At 41.7% G+C, this 19806-nt stretch overlaps 1 protein-coding gene across 1 annotated transcript in view; it reads left to right on the forward strand.

Annotated features, from left to right (window-relative positions):
- Positions 1–256: 256 nt before the first annotated feature.
- The window catches only part of LOC106582271 (pre-mRNA-splicing factor CWC22 homolog), a 65343-nt gene continuing 45793 nt past the window's right edge, over positions 257–19806 (forward strand). The window contains exons 1-14 of the mRNA XM_014165172.3: positions 257–368; positions 1684–1792; positions 9578–9840; positions 10111–10166; positions 10394–10480; positions 10764–11009; positions 12989–13117; positions 13347–13515; positions 13806–13859; positions 13944–14079; positions 14339–14545; positions 17724–17786; positions 18150–18251; positions 19233–19317. Coding sequence (XP_014020647.3) covers positions 306–368; positions 1684–1792; positions 9578–9840; positions 10111–10166; positions 10394–10480; positions 10764–11009; positions 12989–13117; positions 13347–13515; positions 13806–13859; positions 13944–14079; positions 14339–14545; positions 17724–17786; positions 18150–18251; positions 19233–19317 — 1769 coding nt within the window. The 5' untranslated portion in view covers positions 257–305. The remainder of the gene's footprint in view (positions 369–1683; positions 1793–9577; positions 9841–10110; positions 10167–10393; positions 10481–10763; positions 11010–12988; positions 13118–13346; positions 13516–13805; positions 13860–13943; positions 14080–14338; positions 14546–17723; positions 17787–18149; positions 18252–19232; positions 19318–19806) is intronic.

Here is a 19806-nt window from a genome sequence, read left to right on the forward strand (position 1 = left end):
GCCCTGGGAAACATGGACAGAAAGTATGGTTTCTACTCTGTCACCTGCAGAATGTCTCCAATTAAGATCCAGTAATAACGTTTAGTATCTTCAAGCATCCTCATATCTAAGCTAATCATGCAGGGCATGCGTTACATTGTAATATGTGATGTACATACCGCAAAATACTTTGCTGTTTGATTTGTTGTCTTTCAAATAGCACCAGACCAGTGAGTCTCTGTGATTTAGCGTTTACGTGTATGTCCGCTCTTTTTGGGCCTTACTGCTATCCGTAGCAATACTTGCGGAAGAGGATAAGGGAGAAAATGGCTACAGAGACAATCGACAACGATTTAGCAGTGGAGCTAAGCCCTAATTCTAGAGAAGAGGTAGCTAAGAAGTTTGTACCCATATATAATAACTCGAACGAGAAAATCCCACAAAGGAATACAACAGTATTAGTTAGTAGTTCTTCTAAGTTTTAAAAACATTTGATATGCTACTTACAGCGGGCCTTTTCTACTGCCGGCTAGCCAGGCTAGTAAAGTTAGCTAGCTTGCTGCACTTCTCACATGGAAGAAAGCGGCACACATGGAGGAGAGCGCCTTTGCAACTAACGCTATAGAGTAGAAGCAAGGTGTTAACTGCCGTTTCGATGTATCTAGGTACTAGCTAGATGGCTAGATAGTTCGTTTTTCAGTGAAGTTTTGATGTGCTAATGTCGGATCAAATAAAATCGCTAGCATCAGCTATTTGGATAGCTAACGTCACGTCATATCAACGTTAGCTGACCAAGTTAGCTAGCTACGCCACATCGAATATGATAACAGAAAGTTGGGACGCTGGATTGCAACAGGCTAGCTGACAATATGTATTTTAGTCAATATCTTGCTAAACGTGGTCAGTGTTGATAGACAATGTGTCGCTCGCAAATGTGCATTCTGTGCACATTGGCAGAGAAACATGGCAGTGTCTACCTCAAATCAAATTGTATTTGTCACATGCGCCGTATAGACAGGTGTAGACTTTACAGTGAAATGCATACTTACAAGCCCTTAACCAACAATGCAGTTGTAAGAAAATACAAAAAAAGAGAAGAATAACAAATAATTAAAGAGCAGCAGTAAATACAACCTATCTGCTGACTGGCGTCTCCTCCATGTAAAACTTTCAGTCAGATTCCCAGCAGCTTGCTTAAGATGTTTAACCTTAGATCACAGTTTGTCTTGGAGAATAAACAAAACGTGTAATTTCATGAAGCATTTCATTTCTGCAGAGGAAGGCATACAGCAGCTAAGTGTAGCCTCGGGTTGTGGCTTTTAGAACTACCCCTTTCTTAACCTCCCTACTGTATCCAGCACCCATGACCTCATAACTAACAACTGCAGCATAATTTGGCTTCCTTCAGGTTTGTTATAACCTGTGCATGTGTTTATAGAACCTCTCCACTTCAGCCTCTGATTTCAGTTTCCTTCCAGCAGTGGTAGCCAGTGCCCAGTGGCCTACGACATGATCTCAGTAATCATATTGGCGCCTGCTCCTGTGTATTTAATGTCTGCGCTAGGTGTTTGTTGTTCACGGAGGAGCTTGCATTATTTGTTTCCAGGCCCTTTGCTTTCATACACCATAACATCAAGCTTCAGTTCAGATAGCCATCCTTCCAAGTAGGCTAAACCAGCTATGTGTCCTTTGTTCCTCCTCCAGCCTCCCAGGACCAGTGGCATGGATCAGCCCCGGAGGAGTAGGAGTGGCAGCAGGAGCCCGTCCGAGGAAGGAGAGAGGGAGAACAATGTGGCACAGCAGAAGAGCAATGGTGAGTGGAAAAGAAGAAAGTCCTTTGTTTCTGACCATTTTGAGCCTGTAATCGAACCCACAAATGCTGATGCTCCAGATACTCAACTAGTATAAAGAAGGCCAGTTTGATTGCTTCTTTAATCAGAACTGTTTTCAGCTGTGCTAACATAATTGCAAAAAAGGTTTTCTAATGATTAATTAGCCTTTTAAAATGATAAACTTGGATTAGCTAACACAATGTGCCACTGGAACACAGGAGTGATGATTGCTGATAATGGGCCTCTCAATGCCTATGTAGTTATTTCATAAAAATTCAACTGTTTCCAGCTACAATAGTCATTTACAACATTAACAATGTCTACACTGTATTTGTGATCAATTTGATGTTATTTTAATGGACAAAAATGTGCTTTTCTTTCAAAAACAAGGACATTTCTAAGTGACCCCAACCTTTATAAACGGTAGTGTATGTAATTATGTAGTAACCAAAAAAGTGTTAAACAAATCAACATATATTTGATATTCTTCAAAGTAGCCAGCCTTTGCCTTGATGACAGCTTTGAACACTCTTGGCATTCTCTCAACCAGCTTCACCTGGAATGCTTTTCCAACAGTCTTGAAGGAGTTCCCACATATGTTGGGCACTTGTTGGCTGCTTTTCCTTCACTCTGTGGTTCAGCTCATCCCAACCCATCTCAATTGGGTTGAGGTCAGGTGATTGTGGAGGCCAGGTCATCTGATGCAGCACTCCATTACTCTCCTTCTTGGTCAAATAGCCCTTACACAGCCTGGAGGTGTGTTGGGTCATTGTCCTGTTGAAAAGCAAATGATAGTCCCACTAAGCGCAAACCCCATGGGATGGCGTATCACTGCAGAATGCTGTGGTAGCCATGCTGGTTAAGTGTGCCTTGAATTCTAAATAAATCACAATGTCACCAGCAAAGCACCATCACCTCCATGCTTCACGGTGGGAACAACACATGCAGAGATCATCCTTTCACCTACTCTGCGTCTCACAAAGACAGTTGGAACCAAAAATCTCATATTTGGACTAGAGGTCGACCGATTAATCGGAATGGCCGATTAATTAGGGCCGATTTCAAGTTTTCATAACAATCGGTAATCGGTATTTTTGGCCACCGATTTGCAGATTTTTTTTTTTTACACCTTTATTTAACTAGGCAAGTCAGATTAAGAGCACATTCTTATTTTCAATGACGGCCTAGGAACGGGGGTTAACTGCCTTGTTCAGGGGGGATTCGGGGATTTGTTTTTGCAACCTTCCGGTTACTAGTCCAACGCTCTAACCACCTGCCTTACATTGCACTCCACGAGGAGCCTGCATGGCAGACTGACTACCTGTTACGCGAGGGCAGCAAGAAGCCAGGGTAAGTTGCTAGCTAGCATTAAACTTATCTTATAAAAAACAATCAATCTTAACATAATCACCAGTTAACTACACATGGTTGATGATATTACTAGTTTATCTAACGTGTCCTGCGTTGCATATAATCAATGTGGTGCCTGTTAATTTCTCATCGAATCACAGCCTATTTCGACAAACGGATGATGATGTAACAAGCGCAATTGTGAAAAAAGCACTGTCGTTGCACCAATGTACCTAACCGTAAACATCAATGCCTTTCTTTAAAATCAATACACAAGTATATATTTGTAAACCTGCATATTTAGTTAATATTGCCTGCTAACATGAATTTGTGTCACTTCTCTAGCGTTCCGTGCAAGCAGTCAGGGTATATACAGCAGTTTGGGCCGCCTGGCTCATTGCGGACTGTGTGAAGTCCATTTATTCCTAACAAAGGCCCTAATTAATTTGCCAGAATTGTACATAATTATGACATAACATTGAAGGTTGTGCAATGTAACAGGAATATTTAGACTTAGGGATTCCACCCGTTAGATAAAATACGGAACGGTTCCGTATTTCACTGAAATAATAAACGTTATGTTTTCGAAATGATAGTTTCCGGATTTCACCATATTAATGACCAAAGGCTCGTATTTCTGTGTGTTATGTTATAATTAACCTCTCTTGGGGAGGTGGGACGCTAGTCACGGTTCACACTATTCAACAGCCAGTGAAAAATCAGAGCGCCAAATTCAAAACCACAAAAAGTCATAATTCAAAGTTCTCAAACATACGACTATTTTACACCATTTTAAAGATACACGTCTCCTTAATGTAACCACATTGTCCGATTTCAAAAAGGCTTTACGGCGAAAGCATAAAGTTAGATTATGTTAGGACTGTTCCAACACAAGAAAAACCACACAGCCATTTTCCTAGCAAGGACAAGCGTCACAAAAACCAGATAACCAGCTAAAATTATGCACTAACCTTTGACGATCTTCATCAGATGACACTCCTAGGACATCATGTTATACAATACATGGATTTTTTGTTCGATCAAGTTGATATTTATATCCAAAAACAGCATTTTACATTGGCGCGTGATGTTCAGAAAATATTTTGCCTCCAATACTGCCGGTGAATCAGCACTACAATTTACAAAAATACTCATCATAAACGTTGATAAAATATTAAACTGTTATTCAAAGAATTGTAGATGAACATCTCCTTTATGCAACCGCTGATTTCAAAAAAGCTTCACGGGGAAAGCACACTTGCAATAATCTGAGTACTGCACTCAGAAAAAGACATCAAGCGATACAGATACCCGCCATGGATACCCGCCATGGAGTCATCTAAAATCATAAATAGCATTAGAAATATTCAGTTACCTTTGATGATCTTCATCAGAAGGCACTTCCAGGAATCCCAGGTCCACAATAAATGTTGTTTTGTTCGATAAAGTCCATAATTTATGTCCAAATACTTCCTTGTTGTTTGCGCGTTCAGTAAGCTACTCCAAGTGTAGGAAGCGCGGCCAAAATGTCACGACGAAAAGTCAAAAAAAGTTATATTTACGTTCGTTCAAACATGTCAAACGTTGTATAGCATCAATCTTTAGGGCCTTTTTAACTTAGAACTTCAATAATATTCCAACCGGACGATTCCAATGTCTTGAAAAACGTTTTGGAACACAGCTACCTCTTCACGTGAACGTGCGCCAATGAACTCATGTGCTTTCCTGAGTCAACAAGTTCTAAATTCCTTTGTTCGCTCTCTGTTCACCATAGACGCCTCAAACAACTTTCTAAAGACTGTTGACATCTAGTGGAAGCCTTAGGAAGTGCAAAATGAACCCTAAGTCACTGTGTGTTAGATAGGCAATGACTTGAAAAGACTACAAGAACCAGATTTCCCACTTCCTGGTTGGATTTTTCTCAGGTTTTTGCCTGCCATATGAGTTCTGTTATACTCACAGACATCATTCAAACAGTTTTAGAAACTTCAGAGTGTGTTCTATCCAAATCTACTAATAATATGCATATTCTAGTTCCTGGGCCCGAGTAGTAGGGCGTTTAATTTGGGAACGTTTTTCATCTGGCCATGAAAATACTGCCCCCTACCCAAGAGAGGTTAAGTCTATGATTTGATAGAGCAGTCTGACTGAGCGATGGTAGGCAGCAGCAGGCTCGTAAGCATTCATTCAAACAGCACCTTCGTGCGTTTTGCCAGCAGCTCTTCGCAATTCTTCAAGCATTGCGCTGTTTGACTTCAAGCCTATCAACTCCCAAGATTAGGCTGGTGTAACCGATGTGAAATGGCTCGCTAGTTAGCGGGTGAGCGCTAATAGCATTTCAATTGTCACTCGCTCTGAGACTTGGAGTAGTTGTTCCCATTGCTCTACATGGGTAACGCTGCTTCGAGGGTGGCTGTTGTCGGTGTGTTCCTGGTTCAAGCCCAGGTAGGAGCGAGGAGAGGGACGGAAGCTATACTGTTACACTGGCAATACTAAAGTGCCTATAAGAACATCCAATAGTCAAAGGTATATGAAATACAAATCGTATAGAGAGAAATAGTCCTATAATTCCTATAATAACTACAACCTAAAACTTCTTACCTGGGAATATTGAAGACTCATGTTAAAAGGAACCACCAGCTTTCATATGTTCTCATGTTCTGAGCAAGGAACTTAAACGTTAGCTTTTTTACATGGCACATATTGCACTTTTACTTTCTTCTCCAACACTTTGTTTTTGCATTATTTAAACCAAATTGAACATGTTTCATTATTTATTTGAGGCTAAATTGATAGTATTTATGTATTATATTAAGTTAAAATAAGTGTTCATTCAGTATTGTTGTAATTGTCATTATTACAAAAAAAATAATAATAAGCCGATTAATCGGTAGCGGCTTTTTTTTGGCCCGCCAATAATCTATATCGGCGGTGAAACATCATAATCGGTCAACCTCTAATTTTGACTCATCAGACCAAAGGACAGATTTCCACCGGTCTAATGTCCATTGCTCGTATTTCTTGACTCAAGCAAGTCTCTTCTTGTTATTTGTGTCCTTTAGTAGTGGTTTCTTTGCAGCAATTCGACCATGAAGGCCTGATTCACACAGTCTGCTCTGAACAGTTGATGTTGAGATGTCTGTTACTTCAACTCTGTGAAGCATTTATTTGGGCTGCAATTTCTGAGGCTTGTAACTCTAATGGCCTTATCCTCTGCAGCAGAGGTAACTCTGGGTCTTCCTTTCCTGTGGTGGGTCCTCATCAGAGCCAATTTCATAGCTCTTGATGGTTTTTCTGACTGCACTTGAAGAAACTTTCAAAGTTCTTGAAATGTTTTGCATTGCCTGACATTCATGTCTTAAAGTAAATATGGACTGTTGTTTCTATTTGCTTACTTGAGCTGTTCTTGCCGTAATATGGACTTGGTATTTTACCAAATAGGGCTATCTTCTCTATACCACCCCTACCTTGTCACAACACAACTGATTGGCTCAAACATTAAGAAGGAAAGAAATTGCACAAATAAACTTTTAACAAGGCACACCTGTAATTTGAAATGCATTCCAGGTGACTACCTCATGAAGCTGGTTGAGAGAATGCCGAGAGTGCAAAGCTGTCAAGGCAAAGTGTGGCTACTTTGAAGAATATAAAATATATTTTGATTTGTTTTCAGTTTTCAGTTTTTGATTACTACATGATTCCATATGTGTTATTTCATACTTTTGATGTCTTCACTATTATTCTACAATGTAGAAAATAATAAAAAATAAAGAAACTCTTGAATGAGTAGGTGTGTCCAAACTTTTGTCTGGTACTGTATGTCTAGAAGAAATCATATATTTTTCCCAAGCCTTGTTGGAACTTGGATTTGTCCCAATAACCTCCAATACCACTATCTCCCTTCCGTTGTTTACCTGGTTTCTCATCCTCATCACTGACAAACGGAGAGTTCCAGCCTAGCAGCTCTCTGAGTCTGTGTTATTGTCCAGATAATGCTTTCAATCATCCCTTCTGCTGAGCTGTTGCAAATCCTTCCTCCGCTCCGAGAGAGAGGAAGAAAGACGGAGAATAGAGCGCAAGAGGATGGAGAGTGAGGGAATGGGAATAGGAGACAGAGAAAAAGGGAGACAGACGGAGAGGGCAACACAAGCCTCCCGACATCCACCCAAGGGTATTTGAAAAGTGCCAGAGCGCAGAATGTGCTGCCTGCTGCTGATAGTCCTTTAAGTAGATCCCCTGTAACACCCAGGGTCTTACTCTGGCTGCCTTGAGTAGACTGTGTGCCAAATCGCACCCTATTCCATATGTAGTGCATTACTTATGAACAGGTTACATAAGGCTCTGGTCAAAAGTGGTGCGCTATATAGGGAAGAGGGTGCCATTTGGGGCAGAACCTTAGAGCTGTTGCATTTCCCCCACAGCAGTCTAGGGAGGGAATTATGACGCTATTGTTGTTATTGCGCTATGGAGATTGGATGTTCTCACTGTCTTGGTTGCAAATAGTGTCAGTGAATGTTGTTTACTGTTTATTTCTCAGTATCAACGTAAGAACATTTTAATTGGTATTACACAAATCAGAAGTTGCGAAAGCCAATTTTCAGCAATGCATCATATATCAGTGAGTGGTGGTGAGGCAGTGCTGTTACCATCTAGAAGTGGATATTGCTGTCAGACCTTTTGACTCAGTTTTAGCACTGATAGCAGTTGCCTGAAAGGCACACCTCACTGCTTTGGGATTGCAGCTACTGTATGGATTTTATGGATGTTTCTCAGTCTTTCCCTCAAGCTATTTTGTAGGCTAATTGTTTCACTATAGGTAGTGTGTCCAATCAAAACGCATCTTTTGACCAATGGGTAAAATAATGTTCATTGTATCGATAATACTCTATCAAAAGTTTCAAACCTCATGTCTCTATCATAATCTGTTCAAAGTGATTGGAGTTTTTACCCTTGTAGGATGGCCAGAATTAGGGTGACTAAATCAATGGAGACCAGAGGATTAAAATAAAATCTGGAAAATGACATTGTCAGCTAGGCTGCATTCTCTGCAAGAATTAAGGCTACTGACTACCTGACGGGCTCATTTTCCTGTTGAACTCGTCATCTTCTTGAATCCACAGGAAAAAAAAAAATATATATAGAGGTTAGATGGGCTCCTAAGTGGCGCAGTGGTCTAAGGCATTGCATCTCAGTGCTAGATGTGTCACTACAGACCCTGGTTCGATTCCAGGCTGTATCACAACCAGCCGTGATTGGGAGTCCCATAGGGCGGCGCGCAATTGGTCCAGCATCGTCCGGGGTAGGCCGTCATTGTAAATAAGAATTTGCTCTTAACGGTCTTGCCTAGTTGAATAAATGAAAAATAAAGATGGATATTGATTTTGAGATGTAGTATTTTCATATTTTTTGTATAGGCTTTTCATAGTAATACAACATTTCTGTTCTTTTAGATCTCTCATAAAAACAAGCGTATGTCTGTGAAATGGCAACGGAGCATTGACTAATGCCAAGCTTTTATTTGATCAGATCTTGTCATGCTTATTTTGCTTTTTGAGACCAAACAACTTTGACGACGATCACACAATGTAAAATCCTCAAGTTGTTACGAGTAACCTGCGCCGCTATGTCAACCAAGCTCAGGACTTATTATTGGATGTATCAGGTTAAGAAATCTGCCTTTTTGGATATAATCAATGTTAATGATATGTTAGAGAAAGACCCCACTGAACAATTCAAAACATGAATAATCATATTTGTCTTGGTAAAATGTGAAATTTCATCACCAAAGTGCATTTCCACCCCTACTATACACATTAGACAGAACTTGAAGTAATGTTCGCAGTATTCAACTTTAAATTATTTAATTGTATTACTATTTAATTTCTGCACTATTGTTTCTTGAACAGGTTAACTGTAACAGCTGCATGATAAGTTAATATTGCCACAGTCTACTCAGCAATCTGCTTACAGTCAGAAATACATGAACTGAGGATGAGTCACTGGTCCAATAAGGCTTCCATCTCAGCAGGCCGCTACAGTGCACTTCATCAATTATTCCTGCTCTTAAGCCTTCAGCACAGTCAGGTCCCTCATATAGAGCATTAACTGAATGTCAATTGACATTTTTAAAGTTCACTCTCGCACCATTTCATTCTTGTTTTCTTGCTGGTTGCTTGTGGTCTGAATGTAGATGGTCTATATTTTAAAAGACTCAAGACGCATGCCCATAACCCACTTTCATTAACAGCACGTTCACTATTTTCAACAATAGGAATGCGTGATGAAGCTAAGACCTATGAGTTTGTCTCCAAGGAAAACCAATTTAATTTCAGACAAATAGACTTAGACTCATAAATCATACAATTTCATGTGGAACTGAAAATACACTTTTTAACCTAACTGTGTTTTGTCTTCAGTGGAAGCACCAGAGGGGGCAGATAGTCCTGCAGCCGGTCCCAGAGACGAAGGCCCCAGAGCGGCCAGCCCTGGATCGGAGGCCCCCATAGTTCTGGGCAGTCCCGGAGTAGCCAGCTCCAAAGCCACCAGGGGCAGTAGGGTCCCTTCCAATGCCAGTGTCAGCCAGGAGGGGGAGTCTAGTGGCTCTGACAATGAGAGCAGTGATGAAGACAGTAATGAGGGAGTGGCCCGCAGGATGAAGAGCAGTGTGGCACAGATCGTGGTGAGTGACTGACAGGCATATTCAGGGGCCCATTTCATTGACACTTATTGTAAAGTCTGGTCCAGGACTAAGAAGCATTTTCAATAGAGATTTTCTATTGAGCATGCGTTCTTGTCCAGTACTAGGCTTCATTTGTGTCTGAGAAGCCGGCCCTCTAAGCTGATATTTGCACTGTTAGGGTTATACAAATACAAAAGTTTGCAGTGTTGGGATGTGTTGGCAGACACTGACCAGATAGGGGATTCTGACATGGTGTGTGTTGTGTTCCAGCATGGTCCAGATGACCAGAGTGTAAACAAAGGCAGGAGCCCCACCCCAGATGACAGGTGAGTGACTAACTCCATAGAGCTGCAGATAAAAGCTATGTCATCCTTCACTCTTCAGGCCTTCCAAATGTTCAACTTTCCCAATTCAAAAGTTCCATAGATTTTTCAAAAATCCCAGTTGGAGGATTCACCCCCTGCTTATTCCCTCCTGATTCCGGTAATCCTCAAACTGGGAAACAAATCAGGAATTTTGCAACCCTAATTTTGTTTCTCATTGGTCCATCCAGGGATGATGATCGCCGTAGGTCCCGCTCCAGGTCCCGTTCCAGAAGTCAGGAGAGGGATCGGCGCTACGGTAGAGGAGGTTACAGCGGGTACGGAAACAACATGGCACAGTCTGGTTCCACTTGAGGTTTCTTTCTTCTGGGATAGCATTTCCTTGCCACTTCTGCTTGTTCTTTGGGGTCTAGACCGGGTTACTGTAAATCACTTAGTGACAACTGTTCATGTAAAAAGGGCTTTCTAAATCAAATGTGATTCATCTATATTGTGTTTACAACTAATTTAGAGTAGACCACATTCAGACTTGCCCTAGCTTCATTCTTAAAAAGACCACTGCAGTATTGATATATTGAGATGCCTTTGCATCACCCACAGGTCAAGGGACGATGATCGAGACAGATATTACGACCGTTATGAGCGCCGGTCGAGTCGGGACAGAGAGGCTGAGTTCAGGAGGAGAGGCCGATCGCCCTCCCCAGCCCAGAAGGACACTGCTGCAGAGGAACCACCAGTGAAGAAGAAGAAGGATGAACTGGACCCTATCCTGACGCGAACTGGTGGAGCCTACATCCCCCCGGCCAAGCTACGTATGATGCAGGCTCAGATCACTGACAAGAGCAGGTGAGTTCAGCTGATGTCTGCTAGACTGGAAATACTTTATAGCCTACTTCATGATGGGATGGTGTAGTTGACACAAGAACTCGAAACGAGAATGAAACTTGACCATATTTATTTGAAAGAATGAAATATGACTATTTCAATTAAATGATGAAATGCAACCAGGCTCAAATGCCATATCGTTTGTTCCGAGCTGTCAAGGAAATCAATCGATGACGACACAATAGATATTTATTTTTGGTCTGGCGGGAGCTAGGTGTCAGAGCCAGGCTCTAAAATTAGCAGCTGACTCTCTGAGAGAGGTGTGGATATCTGCCTGCGTCTGAAATGACACCTTACTCCCTACCTATTGCTATATAGGGAATCCCTGTAGAGGACTATATAAGGAAAAGGATGCTATTTCGGACAGAGTCACTCAAGCTGTTTTCACACAGTCACCTACCTCTAATCTCATCTCCTGGAAAAGCATCTTGGCCCCTTGAGGCCGAGCGCCCCGAGACGAGGCTGTGCTTCCCAAATGGCTCCCTATTTTGTGCACTTCTTTTGATCAGAGCCCTACAGGCCCCGGTCAAAAGAAGTGCAACATAAAGAGAATAGGGTGACGTATGGGACACAGCCAAGGAGGTGACACGGATAATGAAGTAGAGATTGGTTCACTAAGATCATCTGGGGCAGAGGAGGGCAATGAAGGGGATTGGAAGGATAGATGGGAGGACTGTTCCGTCCTCCCAGAGCCTAGACACACACACACTGAATACACTGACATACACACGCAACGCCACACACACACTGAATACACTGACATACACACGCAACGCCACACACACACTGAATACACTGACATACACACGCAACGCCACACACACACTGAATACACTGACATACACACGCAACGCCACACACACACTGAATACACTGACATACACACGCAACGCCACACACACACTGAATACACTGACATACACACGCAACGCCACACACACACACTGAGTACACTTAGACACACCACACACACACAGAGTACACTTAGACACACCACACACACACTGAGTACACTTACACACACCACACCTCACCACACACAGTGCCCCACTCTAGGGGCCTTGAATAAAGCAGCACCATCATCGCTATATCCCAGACCAGCTGATCTGAGGATGCAGGAGGAGTTTTAGTTATTTCAGGGAACGTTTCCGGTAACTAACCACATTTCCATCCACAGTTTCCATCCAAGTAAAGTCATACTGTATAAAAAAAATTGAATCATGAGAGCTGTGATGGAAAAAGGATGTTTCGGGAACAATTTCATAAATGCCGATAGATAATTTATTTATTTGAGATAAATAAACGCCTTTATGCGTAAATATTTATATAATTATCATATCGAAGTAAACGTTGAGTCGCGATGATATGGTATGTGGTCCTCCCACTACGACTCAGGAAACCATGCAGTTTATTAGGCTACAGATAAAATAAGTCATGATGAACGGTGAACTTGATGCTGCTTTCCAATAAATATCCAGGGTCGTCTTCTGGTGAAATGATGATCAATGCTTGCCTGCCGTTTGACATATTGAAATATTTTTGCTATTCATAATAATCTCATCATATAGAGTAGCCGCATTGTATCTGAGCTGTTGGCTAGAGCGCACATTTGCTATTTAATTTTTGTGACAAAATCAGTAGAGTTGAAAATGCGATGGAAACACATTGAACTTTAGATTTTTATTCGGTACATGAAAACATAAGCGAAAAAGTACATTTTGTGTGAACTATGTCGTCACGCACTGATTTCTATCTGCAACAAGTCAGTTTGGTGGAGAAACACCATTTTGAAAAAGACCAGAGTTGTCAGGGAACATGTATTACAATTATTTTTTCTAATCAAAGGATACCCATCACACCACTTAGTTCAGATACACAAAAAATACAGTAGGTCTTGCCAATTGTTTCAAAGAGCTTACTTATCCCTCGGCTCTTTCTAGTCTGGCTTACCAGCGTATGAGCTGGGAGGCTCTGAAGAAGTCCATCAATGGTCTGATAAACAAGGTGAACGTATCCAACATCGCCATGATCATCCAGGAACTGCTGCAGGAGAACATCGTCAGGGGCAGGTAATGGACCAAGGTTTTTAATGGATTTATTTCATATTTATTTATGTAGGCTATTCTGATTGAGATCAAATGTCTTCTACAAGAGAGACCTCTCAATTATCTTTGCTGTTGGAAACATTTCAAGTTTCTTAGTGTGCTTTGTGACATAGATTAACTTCATAAAAGTGCAGATCACTAATGTGTGTGTGTGTTTGTGTGTGTGTTTCATGTCTGTGTGTCTGCTCTCCAGAGGTCTCCTGGCCAGGTCCACCCTGCAGGCCCAGAGTGCCTCGGCCACCTTCACCCACGTCTATGCTGCTGTGGTAGCCATCATCAACTCCAAGTTCCCTCAGATAGGAGAGCTCATCCTCAAGAGACTCATCCTTAACTTTCGCAAGGGCTACCGGAGGAACGACAAGGTGACTGGCTGGTTATGCACTAGATGTTTGAACTAAAACAACTTAAATGTTGATACATATTGTGGAGAATAAGGAGTTGTAATGTATCTAAGTCACTCTTTGTAGTTGTTTAAATGTATAATAATAACAATATATGCCATTTAGCAAACGCTTTTATCCAAAGTGACTTTGTCATGTGTGCATATGTTTGATGTATGAGTGGTCTGGGGAATCAAACACACTACCCTGGCCTTAGAAGCACCATGCTCTACCAACTGAACTCCAAATGATTTTGTATCCTTGTTTTTCAGGCACAATGTCTCACGGCATCAAAGTTCGTTGCCCACCTGGTCAATCAGAATGTGGTACGTCCTCTTTTCTATGCTAGATCACACACGCGCGCACAGGCACTTAGTGTTGTAACCCTATTTCCCTTGTTCCCCACCCAGGCCCATGAGGTGCTGTGTCTGGAGATGTTGACTCTGCTCCTGGAGAGACCTACAGACGACAGCGTGGAGGTGTCCATCAGCTTCCTCAAGGAGTGTGGCCTCAAACTCACTGAAGTCTCCCCTAGAGGCATCAATGGTACATAGCAATACAAAACACTTCCGCTTCGCTCTTAGTTTGAACAGGCTTGGGTGATTGAAGCATCAGATCCATCATCACAGCTACAGAATCCTTTTAGCAGTTTATCACAGCTCATTCAGAAAAATGTAGTGATTTCTTTATTCATTTCTCTGGTGATCTTGTTTTTGGTGCTCTTATGTTGCGTTTTTATTGGTATTAAATTCAAACCATAGAAATAGAATTCTATGATTCAAATATTGTCTATGTCTGTTGTCAGCCATCTTTGAGCGGCTGCGTAACATCCTTCACGAGTCGGAGATAGACAAGCGTGTGCAGTACATGATCGAGGTGATGTTCGCCATCAGGAAGGACGGGTTTAAGGACCACCCTATCGTCCCCGAGGGGCTGGACCTAGTGGAGGAGGACGATCAGTTCACACACATGCTGCCCCTAGAGGATGACTACAACCAGGAAGATATACTGAGTAAGATACTATAGAATAATATATACAATAGAATATAGAATCAGTTCACACATGTTAACCCTAGAGGACTACAACCAATAAGATATACTATAGAATAATATATACAATAGAATATAGAATCAGTTCACACATGTCACCCCAAGACGACTACATCCAAGAAGATATACTGAATACCCCCTAGCTAGCAGGCCTAAGCGGTTAAAGATGCAGTCTGGGATCACTTACAAATTCGTGGCATATTGTACGAATTTTTTTATTTTTTATATATATATATATATATATATAGTGTATGTGGACACCCCTTCAAATTAGTGTATTCAGCTATTTCAGCCACACCCGTTGCTGACAGTTGAATAAAATCAAGCACACAGCTATGCAATCTCCATAGACAAACATTGGCAGTAGAATGGCCTTCCTGAAGAGCTCAGTGACTTTCAACGTGGCACAGTCATAAGATCTACCTTTCCTACAAGTCAGTTCGTCAAATTTCTGCACTTCTAGAGCTGCACCGGTTAACTGTAAGCTCTGTTATTGTGAAGTGGAAATGTCTACGAGCAACAACGGCTCAGCTGCGAAGTGGTAGGCCACACAAGCTCACAGAACGGGACCGCTGAGTGCTGAAACACTTAGCGCGTGAAAATCGTCTGTCCTCGGTTGCAACACTCACTACCAAGTCAGCACAAGAACTCTTCATTGGGAGCTTCATGAAATGGGTTTCCATGGCCGAGCAGCTTCACACAAGCCTAAGATAACCATGCGCAATGCCAAGCATCAGATGGAGTGGTGTAAAGCTTTGCACCATTGGCTCTGGAGCAGTGGAAACGCGTCTGACGGTCCAATCTGGGTTTGGCGGATGCCAGGAGAATGCTGCCTTCCCAAAAGCATAGTGCCAACTGTAAAGTTTGGTGGAGGAGGAATAATTCTCTGGGGCTGTTTTTCATGGTTCGGAGGTGTGCTACAGTATACAATGACATTCTAGACAATTCTGTGCTTCCAACTTTGTGGTAACAGTTTTGGGAAAGCCCTTTCCTGTTTCAGCATGACAATGCCCCCGTGCACAAAGCGAGGTCCATACTGAAATGGTTTGTCTAGATCGGTGTGGAAGAACTTAATTGGCCTGCGCAGAGCCCTGACCTCAACCCCATCGAACACCTTTGGGATGAATTGGAACGCCAACTGCGAGCCAGACCTAATCGCCCAACATCAGTGCAGTGCCCGTCCTCACTCTTGTGGCTGAAAGGAAAGCAAGTCCCCTCAGCAATGTTGCAACATCTAGTGGAAAGCCTTCCCAGAAGAGTGGAGGCTGTTATATCAGCAAACGGGGGACCAACTCCATATTAATGCCTATGATTTTGGAATTAGATGTTCGATGAGTATGTGTCCACATACTTTGGTCATGTAGTGTATCATACAAATTGCACAAGAACAACACATTCGGGGACCCATTTTGGCTCGTGAGCACTACTTTCAAATCTTCTATCTGAAATGATACATCACTTGGAGCATCACTTCAACATCCTGGCTCTTTCTCCACTGTCTGAAAATCTGTCCTTGCCTCTACTGACCAGATAAAATCCACCCTATTGATTAGCATTGACCATGTCTTTTCAAATCAGTGCAAATGAATGCGAGGAGACAAGCAGATAACACATTTTTAAGCAACTGAGATTGAGCCATAACTGTGATCATTTGAGTGTTCAGCATGATCGTTCATTGCCAGGGGAGAAAGAAAATTCACCTGCTGTCCTTTAGGTCCCTAAGGGTTGGGGATTATTATACAGATTTAGCTGGGGGTTTCCGCTCTTATCAGTCTCTCTGTAGATGTCCCAGTGTTGAATAATGTTCTCTGAGAAGAGAGAAATCACAGTCAGTCTCTATCTTTCTTGACCTCTCTCTCGAAGCTGGATATAGGCAGACTATCACATTCCACCATCTATCCTATTTAAAAAAAGGACTGAAGACTGGTAAAGATAATTTGGTTCCATTTCAACATATTTATTAGTGGAAACAAAAGTGCTATAACATAGATAAATTAAATCAAATAGCCTAGTACACACACCAAAACCTTAAAATGTTAAAATCATAAAACTATTGCACAGAAAAACTTGGATGGGTGCATCGTAAATTCAGAACTGCTGGACAGCAACAAAATAAATTAAAGCACTGATCATTGGGAAAGAGATCAGAACGACTGCTTAGGCTTGATTCATAAATTACATAGGTAGCCTTGACTACAGTACTGAAACAATCCATATGTTAAAATGAAAAGTCCTGATTAACATGGCATCAATAACGCAGCCACATCCTGAGTCCCCTGTGCCGACACATTCACAAATCAAAAGGTGGTTTAGTATTCAGTTTAAAAGCTCTGAAGGCCAAGAGAACAGGGCTTCGGGCATCTTCCCAATTAAGAAGTCTACTTTTGTTGGAAAATTGTGCATTGAATTCTACTAGATGAAAAGCCGAAATGAGTATAACATCCTGGCATTTAAACCATAGTCGATTTTAGAAATGTCACATACTATTATTAAACATAATTTTTTCGCATACTGAGAATGTGTGATTGCGTGGTTTCCCGCTATTCAATGATTTTGGTTGCGCATCCCAATATCTAATAGCTGAAATGAGTATGACATATGGGCATTTAAAGTATACAAAAAAAATTCCGCATACTCAAACGGTCTACTGTTTTAGGACACATGTATGGATATTTGGACACGGTCTCTGTCTCGCTCGCTCTTTCAATATCCTTCTCTGTCCCTCTTTCTTGCTCTCTCTCTCGGTCTCTCTCTTGCTCTCTCTCTCGGTCTCTCTCTCTCCCTCGGTCTCATAATAGAGGGTTACATTTCCATACTGACATTAAGACTATGCCTCTGTGTTGCAATTTATTTATGTTTGTACAATTCAACAGAACAAGCATCTTTTCTGTAGCTTCAGCACAGACAAACTTGTCCTAATTGAAAATCTATACAAGCATCCCTTCAGGGGGCAAGAGGGGAGGAAAGCAATTGTCACATTAAGCCCTATAATGAATTGCATCTTAATACACAGTGCTTCTGTTTTTTATGGGTAATTACTTCTGATTGCCTCTCATTTGCAATAACTTTAATTGCTCTGAAATGTACTAATTGCGAACTAATGGTTGCTATTAAAAACAATGCTTCTGTCTATCTTGCAGATGTCTTTAAGATGGATCCAGACTTCTTGGAGAACGAGGAGAAGTACAAAGCAATTAAGAAGGGTGAGTTGATAGTTTGATAGATCACACGGCCAATTAAATGCCTTAAGGTGAAGCAATAAGGCCATTCTTATTACTGTATACCGTTGAAATGAATGCTGCGTAAAGTGTAATGGACAAGTGGTTGTGGAGCCATGCTGCTACCTAGCTAGTGTTGCAGCTACCATAGAGTAGTCATTTTGTATTACCAAAACCAATTGAATTGCATTCTACTGTCACAATGACATTGTTAACATATTATGTTAATTAACATAGTTATGGTAACATATTGGGAGACATTTCAGTTTGTTGTTTTGGGAGAAAAATGTGGAAGGAAGTTATTGTTTTAACGGTACAGTATACCATTTACCTGTCTTTTCCCCTCAGAGATCCTGGATGAGGGCAGCAGTGACTCTGGAGAAGACGTGGATGGAAGTGACGACGATGATGAAGATGATGGAGAAAAAGAGGGGGAAGAGGGCGGAGATGGTATATATGCATGTACTAGGGTCCATGTGACTCTTGATAGTGACTGATTGATTGATGCCATTGATTACTTTTATTAGGGATATCCCTCATGAGCCAATTCTTTCCACAGCTCCCAAGTCACATAGAATCGAAATAAGAAACAAACAACAGTAAACAGACAGACACCTGAACACACCTGAAAAGGTATAGATTAGGCTACATGTAACTTTTCACTGATGTTGCAGTAGGTATTCTGTGTCCTCACTGACAGGGGAGCACTTGGGGACAGTGTTGGTGGCCTTGGCTGTCCTCGTTGGTCCCAGAGGTTATCTGTCCCAGAAATCTCATCCCCAGCGGCTCAGAACTGCAAAGGAAATGCACCACATACCAAGACCATTAGGAAGGAAGGAGTGGTCTGACTGCTCTGCTCTCCTTCTAGACAACCTGTCAGAACACTTCTGCACTACATCCATAAAGTACTCCTACTTTATAGACTTGTGTGACCCCACAGTTTCAATAAAATATGATATGCCACGTAGCAGACACTTATTCAAAGTGACTTCTACTACAGTGAGTGCAGTCTTTTTTCAGTTTGTTTATTTTACCTTTTTCAAAGGGAGTCTCCATTGAGACCACAGTCTCTTTTACAAGGGAGCCCTGCATATACACAATCTACAATGTAAAATACAATATAATACACATTTTCCAGAAGAATATTCACTTTTCGCAGCAAGGAGGTCCCCAATCAACATTTTGAACTGCCCAAGAGCCATGTCTGTTATCTCTGTGGGCTAGTTGCACCATGCCACAGAACCACATTGTTCATTGCTAATTTGCTCAGCATCCTTACTTCACTAACAATTTAAGAAGAGTTTAAATAACTCTCTGTGAAGAGTGAGACAGACTGACTGACCTCTGTTTGGAGACGGATAGAATGACAAACTCGTGATGGTGCAACAATGAATACAACCCCTCCAACTATTGATTGTTTTCCTTTTATAGAAGCAGAGAAAGTCACCATCTTCGACCAGACGGAAGTCAACCTGGTCGCATTTCGTCGCACCATCTATCTCGCCATCCAGTCAAGGTGGGTACTATACTGTGTGTGTGTGTCCGCGCTGCCTGAATGCTGTTTTTCTGTTAACAAAAGTAAACTAGGGCTGCTAATGCCAACAGAATGGGAATATGCCCAAATCCACGGATGTTTTCAACAGAAATGGGGCAGTAGTAGACTTTTCCTCTGGGCTCAAATAAAACCCTAACCAGATGGCTGAAAATCCCTCCATGTCCACTGCAGATAAAGAGAGAAGAGTGTAGAAGGATGCAGTTTATTTAAAGCTGTATTTTAAGAACACCCCCGCCCCCTTAGTTTCATGAAAAGTTTGGTTTGCACACATTCATTAACAAAAAATGTTTTAAATGGGTGAAAAAATGGGGGGGGGGGGCATAATCTAGGTTTTATTGACTCTAGATATAGAATTGCTGTTAAGGCTTGAGCACAGCACACCGAATGTGGATCTTGCATTTTCGGGTGATCGTTCAGCGCACTGTGTTTTAGGGACCACCTGCTGTAGAC

This window comes from Salmo salar, chromosome 21 (genome assembly GCF_965601325.2).
Source record: "Salmo salar chromosome 21, fSalSal1, whole genome shotgun sequence".
In the NCBI taxonomy this organism is placed as follows: domain Eukaryota; kingdom Metazoa; phylum Chordata; class Actinopteri; order Salmoniformes; family Salmonidae; genus Salmo; species Salmo salar.